Below are 12,080 nucleotides of genomic sequence, written 5' to 3' on the forward strand. Positions count from 1 at the left end.
GCCTAGCCTCCCCACAGTGACACAGCTGAAGTTGGCAATAATATGGAATTTGAGTGTTAACCCACACCCGCATCTCTGGAACAGTGTTAGTGATCCAGTGTGCTGTACCATGGTGGTGACTTGTGAGGATTATTCATCTGCGGTTATTAAGTGTCTAATATTGGTCTTGTGTGCTGCTTACAGATCGGGTCATTGCCATGTCATTCCCATCCTCTGGGAAGCAGTCTCTCTACAGAAATCCAATTGAGGTACAGTACATGATTCCTAATGAAAAAATGATATGCTTTTGGCTGCTTTAAATGTATAATTTACCATATTATGAATTCCTAAATTGAAATATCTAACCATCTAGTTTTGCTCGGCTGGCTCAGCTATCTTATCTTTTCCTCTTGCTATTCACTATCATGATTCTGAATTGAGTTGTGCCAACAATTTTGCCATATTAAATGTTCTACAAGTGTCTAAGGATTGATATGCAAATATGGCTGAGCTAGTTTCCTTTTGTATGCGGGGGGTGAAAGTAGGTTTTTATGCACATTGTTTAATGACCTGATCATGGTGAAATATACAAGTTTTCTGAGGGATAATGCTCTAGTGCCTGTACTAACTTGTCACTGAAGTTGCAAATAAAAATGTAATGTATTTTCTGGATTCCTTGCTGTTTATACTATTCATGAACTATTTGGAGGAGAGTGTTATTTGCAATATTATAAAATTTGCTGATAAGGTGGCCGCAGCAAAAATAAGGGAGAAAAAGAGAATTCAGAGATTGAATCCATTGTTCAATTGGATCAGGAACAGAAAATGGATTTTAATGTGGCTATAATATACAATAATACATAAGAAATGCCAAATGTGTACATTAATGAAAGGATTTCCATTAACAAAGGTGCTATCAATTGATATTTGATTGGCTAATATAACTATATAAAATAAGTTTTGGTAATTTTAGCTCAGCTGCCTACCACTAAACTGTCAATTTAGTGCCAAATTGGAACAGAATTGCTGATATCACATGGTTAAGGTGGAAAAAGGTCCCACGGATGCAGTAGGGCTATTCTTCTAAGCTTGGGACAGCATAGAGGGAACATCTAGTGAGCTATACCTGACTTGGGAGTACTTAGTGCTGACACCAGGTGCTAAGAAGTGTTCCATTCACCAATACTATTGCTTTCAGTGCAAAATTTATCTTAAAAAAAAAAATAAACTAGGATACATCTCAAAGATGTTCAACTACAAGATGAACAGTTACTAATCTAGAGTAAATAGACAGCAAAACCTTCAGCGACACTTCTTCCTTCCCCCCCCCCCCTCCCCCCGTCTTTCTACACTTGGAATCTTGAGTAGTAGATATTTGAAAGAGGTTTCCAGCAAAGGTAGTTTATGCTGTGCCAATTAATTCCTTCAAAAGAGCTAGTTGTTATATTTGGCTCAGTGTCAGCACTCTCTCCTCTTGAATCAAGATAGTGGGTTCAAGCCCGACTTCAGCACACACAATCTAGGCTGACACTTCAATGCAGTACTGAGGGAGTGTTGAACTGTTGGAGGTGTTGTGTTTTGGATGAAACGTTAAGCCAAGGCCCTGTCCACCCTCTTTCATGGACTTAAGAGATCCCATGACACTATTCGCAGAAGAACAAGGAAGTTCTCCCAATGTCCTGGCCAACATTTATCCATCAAACTAATGCCACTAATAATAGATTATCTCATTGTTTTGTGAAACATAGCTGTGTGTAAATTGTTTCCCTACATTATAACAGTGACTACACTTCAAAAGTGCTTCATTGTGAAGAATTTTGGCATGTCTTGGGGACTTTAAAGGCACTATATAACTATCTAAGAAACAAACTTTTTATAAACATATGGTTGGGACTTGGAAAGGAGATTATACAGATAGTTGTGGACTGAGATTTAATGCTTTGTGGAGACTGGTTACCGGGCTGCTGTGATGGGGGGAGAAAGGATGGGTTTTGTTAAAGCCAGCAGGCTAAGACTAGATATGTATTTTGGAAAGTTGCTTATTTGCACTTTGTTTTTCTTTTTCCTCCCCATGACAAACCAAGATATGAGCTCTGTCCTGTCACGTTTGTTAAATATTTCAGTTGTATATTTTCATAGCAGGTTAGGGCACTAGAATTTTTCAAATTAAAGTCTTGACTATTTCTGATCAGTTTCCTTTTTGTCTTGAGAACCTGTAGGTGGAGCAAATGTGCAATTCTATCTTGGCATTACATAATGGCACAGAAATTCTCTCATCTGAATACATGTGATAGCTTGCTGATGCATAATGTTATGAAAGGTGGGACAGATTAGATGGAATCAATTTTCTAGGCAATTATTTTTTTTTCTACTTCCTCTCAGGTGATAAACAATTTAATACTGACTTGCTATTGAGAAAGTATTTTGGATTTTCTTCAGACACTTGCCGGTTGTTCAAGGTGTGATTTTAAATGAGGTGCCTGGACCAGGCTATTGCAGGCTTTAATCATATCTTCAATTCACTTGCTGCTTTTGTTTAGCTCTATGTCTGTGGTTCGATGGACCTCCATGGAGCTAATTGCCCATATTATGGGCAACTGAGTTAAAGGGCTCAGAAGAATTTGTTGTTTACCAGTGAAAGTAAAGTACTGTATGCTGTTTATCTGCTGACCTGTTAAGTTTCTATTTAAGTTTATATCTTGCAATAAATTTGACCTCTCAGGACACACACTTCGGAATCAAAACAGGTCTGTGCCTATCTATTGTATTTTTCAGTGGTGCAATTTTTCATAGTGCAAAGTTGACCAAAAAATATCCTTTTGCGTGCTTGTATGCATGTGCACACACTTCCATATTCATTCACTGACATGTCACTTTTTATAGGTTGAGAGCCTGGCAGTTACAGCTCTTGTGTGATGGCAGGATTATTTAATGGTTGAAGTGACTGATTTGAGGCCTTCACTAAAATGAAAAGATGTAAAAGAATGGGCCAATGTGGTTTGGAAAGTTAGACTACAGGGGTATTGTGGTTGCTTTGATCATATTAGTTGGCACTGGAATAAAGTGGCTTATACTGTTGTAGTCTGGTCTAAATTGTTTCTTACCCTAATAGCAGTGAAGCGAACTACTGTTCTTTAGTGGATCAAATAACTTAATTTTGAGATGACATGCAGCTGACTGATCAACCAAAGATATTTGTGCAGATGCTGGAAGATTAAGTCTTCCACTGGAAGAAAGGCTAATATTTTAATTGCACTGCATGCATTTTCTTTGTGAGTGCAATAAATGGAGAAAAATTAAACCAAAGCATATTGGTGCACAGGTAGTTTCAATCCTGGACCACAGTTCCTTGTATTCATTGATCAACGGGTACCAATGTTTTGTGGTAATCTGCAAAAAATTGGCTGAGAACTCCAGAAATTAAAACCTATTCCCATGTACAGAAACCTTGTATTTTCCGGGACAGTAATGCGATAGAATCGTGCTGTTTAAATTGAACTGATGGTATTAACCCTTTTGACTGGCACTGACTAAAATTATCCCCTCCCTACACCAATGAGTTATCTTATTGGTTGGGGCTATGATGCCAAATATTGGTTCAAAACCTTGAGTAGGTGCTCCCTTGACTCAACTATTTCAAACTGGTTGGAATCAGAAGCATTTTAGCTGGCTTTTAAGCCAATTGGGGACATATGTGGGTCCCAGGTTCATGTTGACACAAGGGTTGTGGAGCCAGAGAAAGCCAGGTAGATGCATTTAAACTGGCAGCTTCTAGGAATAGTAGGATCCTTGGGAAAGTTTTTCTCTTTCCCCCCCCCCCCCCTCCCAACTCAGTTTTCAGCTTGCTTATATTCATTTTGAAGCATTCCAATATCACAGTAATAGCAATGTTTGAATAATGGCACTATTATATATTTAAAAATAATTGAAACCATTCTATTTGCCCTGTTTTTCCTTTCTTATCCCTTCTTTCCCAACTTTTTCTTCTATTTTTCTGCAATTTAATCGAAAATGAACCATCTCTCCAGGTCCTACTGTATTTATTTGAAATTGTAGTAAGTATATATTGTGCTAAAGGCAAAACTATTCCTGATATGAGTAATTATGTTGCAATATGATTTCCAGTAATATAGGATGAAAGTTTTTTTTTAAAACTTTGCAATTGCCAGAAATCTAAAGATTGAGCCAGTGGAGAAGTTTACCATTCCTCAATGCTTTTGATCAAAGTCTCATCCAGACTAAGGAAAATGAGGTGGGAGAGAGGAGAGGATGAGGCTTCTTTACACTGTTTTGAAGTGGCAAACAGACCGGATTCAATCTTGTGTTGGAAATCTCTGACATTAGGAATTTGAAATTAGCCAGTCAGGTTTTGAATGAGATGGTGAGGGGGGAATCGGAAAGACAGGTTTTGAATTGGGTGGTGGGGGGGTGTGTGCAGGGGTGGAAGAAAAGAGAAATTCCCCACCCCAGGAAGAGGCGTGTGCTAATTTGACCACATTCATCACGTTCAACATCTTGCGCTCTCCTTAACTGCTGATTTTTATTTCTTGTTTCTCTGTTTATGCAACCCCCTCTCCCAAACTTGCTGCTCCCAAAATCTTCAGTTCTAAATTGTGCCATTCATTGAGCATAAGCTGGTACATCTATGTTTATGAAAAAATTAGTGAAGAAATGTACACAAAGCAATTTTGTATTTTGAAACACGGCTGGCAGGGAGTGAGGTTGCTGTCTAAACAAAACCGATGCTGGTCATATCTGATGGAACTCCAAAATGTGGAACTACATGAAAGGGATTTGAAAGACAAAGGAAATGTACAAAAAAAAAGTTTTCTGAATAAACTTTACATGAAACTCATGTTAAGCCACATAATCTTTGAACAGACCCTCTTGGCCAAACTGTAGTAGAAAGGTGGCATTTACATTTTTAAAAAGTTGAGGGGGAAAATACTGAACTGGAGGGATTATGAAGTCGATTATAATTGTTCCAAAGATCTTAATTTAATCTGTGGAGTGGTTATTACCAAAGTAAGTTAGACTTTTTATGTGACTATCTTTTCAAAAAGTCAGATCTGAAATGTTTGTACCTTTTCTGATGCTGCTACTTTGATCACTAGGTGGTGCACTTGAATTCAGTAATGGTGAAAGTTTTCATTTGTGATGGCTTAACGTCCATTAACTTAATCTTGTACACTAACTTTCAAATTCCCAAATCTGAATTAGCCAGACATAAATGCACAAGTAGGTGGTCATCCTCTTCTGCTCCCTTACCCCCTCTCTTCACCCTTGGAGTTTCCTGATCTCATCAGGGATTGGAAAATTAGCAGTATGGGTGTAAACCACCTGACCACTTCTTGGCACAGTGAATTTTGGTTCCAAGGCATGTTGTGCAATTTTTACCCCTTCCTGCCAAGAATCCAGTTCTTTTGCCTTTGCTTTCAAATTTTTGTTCATCTGGAATTTGCATGTTTTAAGGAATTGTGTAGTTGAGGAACTGTCCGGGATCAATTTTTAATCCCAATTTTCCTAGTTGGATTTTGGATCTCCTAGCCCAAGGTTTTGATGCTTAACTTGAAGAATTGAGTGATTAATCCAGTCTGGTATAAATAGGGTTTCTTGGTTTTGATCTGTTTGAACTTGCCTAATTAATAACTTTCCAGAAAACCTACCTTTTTTATAAAAGAAAAATGCTGTCTTTTTAGTAACCTACCAAAGTTTTCTTGTCCCCCATGTGTAGGGATTGTTGGCCAGTGCTTGCCTTTTTAAAAAAAAATCAAAAAAACCCTTTTTATGCTAAAGCAGTGGATGAAAATTAGCATGAGAAATTAAATCCCCAAAAATTCAGAAACCAGATAGATGTTTTTTAAATATTGATAACTCAAAACAAACTTGCAATTTTGCTTGTATTGATTTTAAGACCATTATGGAAACTCTGCCAGTTGTATGAGCCAGTTGAAGCTATTTGCCAACAGAGTCCTTTTACAGCCATTTTCAAAAAGCTTTGACATGAGATGATCTAGATGTGAAATGTAGAGCAAATGTAGGTTGTCATTTGAGCTTTGCCTTGCAGGTAGAAATATGCAACCAGCTGCTGCTACTTTCCATGTAAGATCTTGCCATGCAAAAACATACTATTTTAATGCTATAGCAACTGCCTCATGATTTGCAGACGTGACAAAATCCAGATCTGCCAACGCAGGTGAAGGCTTCTGCATGACCAAGCCTTAAAACACTTCTGGTTGCTGAAGAACAGGTGATTCAACAAATGTTTTCAACCAACCTGTTCTTAATTTTTGTTCAGACAATAATATTTTCTAATGTGGTTGGTGGTATGGCTTTTGCTGCTGCGCATACTTTCAAAATCACTAAAGTTAATTGGCTGACCTGACACGGGGCATGGGCATGGACACGTTCACACATGACATTGTGCTCATTCCATTTTTTTTCTGACTAGTTTGTGTGACTGCTGTATCCAAAGCCATAATCTTCCTGGTTTCATGCTTGCCTTGTATGTCTTTTGCTGTTCAGGTGGTCCTTTTTTATGCTATTTTCTTGAGAATCCACTTCAACAGCACAAAATTTGCATCATTAATGCTGCCCATCCTGGTCTCTTGCTGCCTTTAGTTTTTTTTATGACTTCTAAAAACCCTCTCTTTCTGCCACTGACTTTACATTTTATGGCCAAGGTAGTCAGATCGAAACAAAATTCTGACATTCTTCCATTTCTTTCCAGACAGATGTTGTACAGCTCGGTACATGTGTTTAAAAGGGTGGTAGAAAGTTTCTTAGGACAAGATGATCATGTTAAAGGGGGGGGGGGGGGGCAAAATCTACTCCAGTACAACCAAGACATTAGCACCTCCCTGGCAGTGTTGCAAATTGCCCAGGTATGTCCTACTCCTAAAAAGCTGGACAAATCTAACCCAGCCAATTATTATCCTATCAGTCTTCTCTCGATCATCAGCAAATAGATGGAATAAGTAATCAATAGTGCCACCCTACTCATCATAACCTGTTTGTCAATGCTCAGTTCAGGCTCCACCAGAACCACTTGGCTCCTGTCACAGATTTGATACAGATATGGACACGAACTGAATGCCAGAGAAGATTTGTGAGAATAGATGCCCTCAACATCAAGGCAGCATTCGACTGAGTATGGTACCAAGGTGCCCTAGCACAATTGAGGATATTGGTGGGCCAAACCCTTTGGTGGATGGATTCCTACCTAATGCACAGGAAAATGGTTGTGGTCGTAGCCCAGTCATTGTGGCCTCCGTACATCACTGCTGGAGTGTCTCGGCAGCATTTTTGACCCAACCATCTTCAGCTGCTTCGTCAATGATCTTCCTTCTATTGAGATCAGGAATGGGCCTGTTTGCTGCTGATTTTGGTGTTCAGCTCTCTTCATAACTCCAATAACATGGCAACCCATGCCACTGTACACCAGGACATGAACAAATCCAGGCTTGGGCTGACGTGGTAGGTAACATATTTGTCAGATATGAGCCAGGCAGTAACTATCTCCAAAAAAAAATGTCCGACCACCTCTCCTGACCTTCAGTGGTAACATCCTTGGTGCCACCAGTTGGCCAGAAGCATAACTGGACCAGCCACATAGACACTAGGGTTACAAGAACAGGGCAGAGGCTGGTTACACTGACAAGTGGCACACTTCTTGACCCACCTCCCACCCCATGCCCCTCTGCCAAGTTTTCCTGAAGTCAGGAGTGTGATTAAATACTCACTACTTGCCTAGATAAGTGCAGTTACAACAACGTTGAAAGTCTGTTTGGTACCCCTGCCACTGAGCGCTCTCCTCTACTGTGGTGATGATACATACTATCTACAGGATGCACTGCAGCAACTTGCCAAGTTTACTTCAACAGCCTCTCCCAGCCCTGTGACCTTTGCCACCAATAAGGATGAGCAGCAATGTCATGAGAACACAATCATCTGCAAGTTCCCTTCCAAGTTGCACACCATCCTGGCTTGTACGTTCTTCATCACTGGTCAAATTCCTGGAATTACCTTCCTAATACCTTCGCCACAAGGATAGTAGCAGCAGTTCAAGAAGGCCCAACGCCATCTCCTCTGGGCAACTAGAGATGGGAAATAAATGTGGCCTCGACAGTGTTGCTGATATCATAAGAACATTTTGTAAAAAGTAAGTAAATAAACCTGAATTCTGTGGGTGTTTTGTACCATAAATCATGTCCAAGTTTGCAGTTGTGGCTTTGGCATGTGTGATGCATACATTATGTAAAGGATCAATATGATGCATGTGCATCTCTAGACCCAGTTTTTTAGGGCAAATTGGATTAGTAAAGGAGACGATCACTTTTTACCGATCCATCAAAATGAAAACTTACTGAAATAATCCTGACCTATGTACAAAGCTCACTTGTCCTTTTCCACATGGTGTCCCTGCTGCTAAACAGTTTTGATGGTTCAGTGGTTGTCTTGTCAGCCAAGAAATGGCGCATGAATTTTTCTCCCATTAGGAAGGAAATGGATGGGGGAAATCTACTGTTTTAGCTATAGTATCCAGCATCCAAGTAATCTCATGTGCAAATTATATTGTTGTAAAGTACATATTTATGAAGAAATCAATGGCTGAAAGGTGTATTCAGTCAGTTGAACAGAATCTTTTGTCTGACTTGCTTGAAATGTCGAGTATTCCTACCTGAAATATACAATTAAACAACTTATTCAGCCACTTGTATAAATGAATAGGGCATTACTTAAATGGAGGGTGTGCCAGGGGAGGAGAGAGTGGCACAATTTTGACTTGACATCCTTGCAGTAGTTGTGTACCCAGCTCATGGATATATAAGCCCTTATTCTGGATTCATATGTCTAGGATTTGCTTCCCCCCCCCCCCTTTCCCATTGTTGACACCAGTGTTTAAATCTTATTTAGCACAGGAATATGTTCAAACTTTTGTGCTTTGAATGCTTGCTTTCAAAACAAGTAATAGCTTATTTAACCTTTTGTAGGTATCTCTTTAATCCTCATTGCTGGTAGGTTCAGAGATATTATGGTTTCTTGGACTGATCAGTTTTGTATATTTTCAGCTCACACATTTTGATGTTGAAATGATACAATATCAAAGCTATTCAGATGTCATTAATGCCTTTTTATTAATTTAATAACTTTAGAAAATTGTTCAGCATATGTTGCTTGAACACTAAATTTGACTTGCCCCATCATTGTTGAACATGTCAGCTATTGATTTGTAACTTGCCACCCTCCCTTGGCAATAGCTCAGTGAAAGAATTTTGGTGACTTCCAAGTTCCATTTTCTACATGTCACACTTCACTTGTCCCATTGCATCTAGCTGGGATCGAGACCTTGTTTAGTTTGTGTTTTTGGGTGATCAGTTTTTAAGCTGCAAACTTGGTTTTTGTCTCAACACATTAAATGAGGTCCCTGCTTTGATATTGACCCACCCTGTCGTACATGATACTTGGATGGAGCAGAACGGAGACAAAATGGTAATTTTCCAAGTATGGTTCCCTGCTGCCTGCATGTGCTTGGGGAAATTACCCCTAGTTTTTAGTTTGACATTGTCTATTTTAGACAATGTTCACTTTATTGTCTGCCCTCTACACTGCATAAAACAAAGGATAGTCACCAATCTAGGTATTTTTGTTAAACCAAAAGAACTTAAGGTAATTGAATTACCATATAGGTAAATACATTTTTGTGCTGCTGTTTAGCGGGGCAATAACCATTCAACTGAGTAGAGTTTCACTTCGACACCTTGCACCTTGAGCGAACGTATACCGTGGGTTCCCCTTGACTCTCTCTCTCATTTTAGTTACATTTTAAGTGAAGATGTGTGAAAGCCTGCATAGTGCCTTGATCTGACTGCTTACAATAAGGAGTGCTCTTTGGGATAAGAATCACTCTGCTTCAAGCTCCCTCAAGTATTTTAATGCTTACTTTATTATTTTATTGGACTAGTTTGTCATAACATTATATGGAGGTTGAACAAAGAACATTGGCTAATCAAAGTTCAACATGGTCTTCCTCATATGAAGAAAGGATCAAGTAACTAAATTTTTTATTTCCTGGCGAAATTACTTGAGGGGACTTAAGTGAGTCACTTTTTAAAAAAAAAGTGAGTTTAGACTTGACTGGGAGCATAGGGCCACGTACTACAGACTCTGAGAAGGAGTTTAATTCAGGGTCATTTGATACCTTTTTAAAAGGGATCTGGATTGATGTCTGTGAGCAGGTGGATTGAAAACTCAGATCTGTAGCACTAATTTGATTTTTTTTTCTTTCAAGGCAGTGATGTAAGGAACTTAAATTTTTCTTTTTTGAAGTAGAGGATCAGCAGATACTGACTCTTCATCCTATTGTGGTTTTCTATCACCCCCTTTTTAAAAAAAAAAAAAAAAATTCTAGATGAAGTGTGCTGAAAGGCCTTTTCTTGTGTTCTTTATGGAGGTGCTGTGCCCTCCACATATGATTCCCTCCCTCCATCTGTGCTCTCGGATCTGGAGCATTAATTTTGTTTGTATTGTTTGTCGGGTTTTAATTTTTCACTACCTTGGCTCCATGGTAGAGCTCTCATGTCCTGAGTGAGGAAGTTCAAGCCCCACCCCATGATTTGGACACATAATCTAGGCTGACACTTCAGTGCTGTACTCGGTGCTGTTTTTTTTTAAAAAAAATGTTAAACTGAAGCCAGATGTGAAGTTTCATATGGCACTTTTTTTTTAATTTGAAGAGCAGGGAGTTCTTTCTATATCTATATCAATGTTCATCCATTGATCAACACCACCACAAACTGATTAGCTGGTCATTTATCTCTTGTTCCAGGGACCTTGATATGTGCAAAATGGCTGCTGCAGTATAAAACAAGTGATTACAATCTAAATAAGTAATTGATTGGGCTTTGGGACGTATGCGTTCTCTTCCTCGGTGCTTGCTCACTGTTGTAGCATTCTTGGGAGGAAGAAAAAAAAACAACACATGAAACAAGCCTGTGCTTGTAGTAGTGGTCAAAGTGAGATCCTCGTTTCAATTGTTCTACTGTAAGAAGTGACTGACCGTGAGTCAGGCACTTCCTCGTAGTGAGGGACTTCTGTCTGCTATTTTGCCTTCTGCTTAGAACTAGAATGTGATTCCAATACCTGTCCCTGTATGATGCTCAGGCAGGGGGAAATTATATGGCCACCATTTTGTAAATACTGTAGTGTATCTCAATACTCCACTTTTTTGTATAATTGGCTATTAAGGTTGTAGGCATTAGATAAAGTGCTTTGAAAGAATGATGCAATAAGTATAGAATTTTATATAGTATTGAAACTCTTATTCTGTGTATATAATGTGATATGACCATGTGTTCCTTACTGATGCCAATAGCAATATGTTAAAATAAGTAATGTAGATATTTGCTTTAATTGAGAAGTCACTAATATGAAATGTGTTCACAGGAAGTTGCAAGATTTTTTGACACCAAGCACAAAGATCACTATAAAGTCTATAACCTTTGCAGTAAGTATGTCTTTTAGGGCTTTTTGAAAAATGGGAGGTTATTACTTAATGGAAAACTTTGAATTTGATAATATTTTGAATCACTCACACAAATAGGAGTAATGTAAACCCCATGTATTAAGTGGAAAAACTATGTTTGACCTTGACTTAGTATCCTTAGTAAGCACAGCACAGAATTTATCAGCAAACTGGCCTAGATAAGGTTTGACAATATGCTGATATAATAGGGTGTAATATTTGGAAATGGTAATATAATGGGGCACGGCAAATGTTTCATTTGTAAATATGTTATGTACAAGTGCCTAATGCACTTTATCTTTACACATGACAAAAGGTAGATGGCTCTTTCTGCCAAATAGTTTTGTGAAGGTAATTGAGTCTTTATGCTTGTTGTTAAGCATTAGCTTGGTAATTACTTCTAAAGTCTCCTGGGACAGTTAAGCCACAAAACTGATTTAGGGAGGAACTTGGCTCTGTTTCTTGCAGAAAAACAAAACCTAAATTCCTCCCCCATAATAGTCTTGCTTGGCTAGCTCCAGGAAAAACTCACCTTGCTCTGGAACTTAATGGAGTCCATATACAGTCAAAATTTGTT

At 38.7% G+C, this 12,080-nt stretch overlaps 3 protein-coding genes across 4 annotated transcripts in view; 1 reads left to right on the plus strand and 2 right to left on the minus strand.

Annotated features, from left to right (window-relative positions):
* fgl1b (fibrinogen like 1B) overlaps positions 1–12,080 on the minus strand; it is a 106,995-nt gene that overhangs the window by 62,184 nt on the left and 32,731 nt on the right. The window lies entirely within an intron of this gene.
* The window catches only part of tpte (transmembrane phosphatase with tensin homology), a 76,264-nt gene that overhangs the window by 36,736 nt on the left and 27,448 nt on the right, over positions 1–12,080 (plus strand). For both annotated transcript variants that reach the window (XM_067985882.1, XM_067985883.1), the window contains 2 exons: positions 184–248; positions 11,425–11,485. In XM_067985882.1, coding sequence (XP_067841983.1) covers positions 184–248; positions 11,425–11,485 — 126 coding nt within the window. The remainder of the gene's footprint in view (positions 1–183; positions 249–11,424; positions 11,486–12,080) is intronic.
* The window catches only part of slc25a15a (solute carrier family 25 member 15a), an 88,099-nt gene that overhangs the window by 22,897 nt on the left and 53,122 nt on the right, over positions 1–12,080 (minus strand). The window lies entirely within an intron of this gene.

The sequence above is a fragment of the Heptranchias perlo genome, chromosome 6 (genome assembly GCF_035084215.1).
Source record: "Heptranchias perlo isolate sHepPer1 chromosome 6, sHepPer1.hap1, whole genome shotgun sequence".
Taxonomy (NCBI): Eukaryota; Metazoa; Chordata; class Chondrichthyes; order Hexanchiformes; family Hexanchidae; genus Heptranchias; species Heptranchias perlo.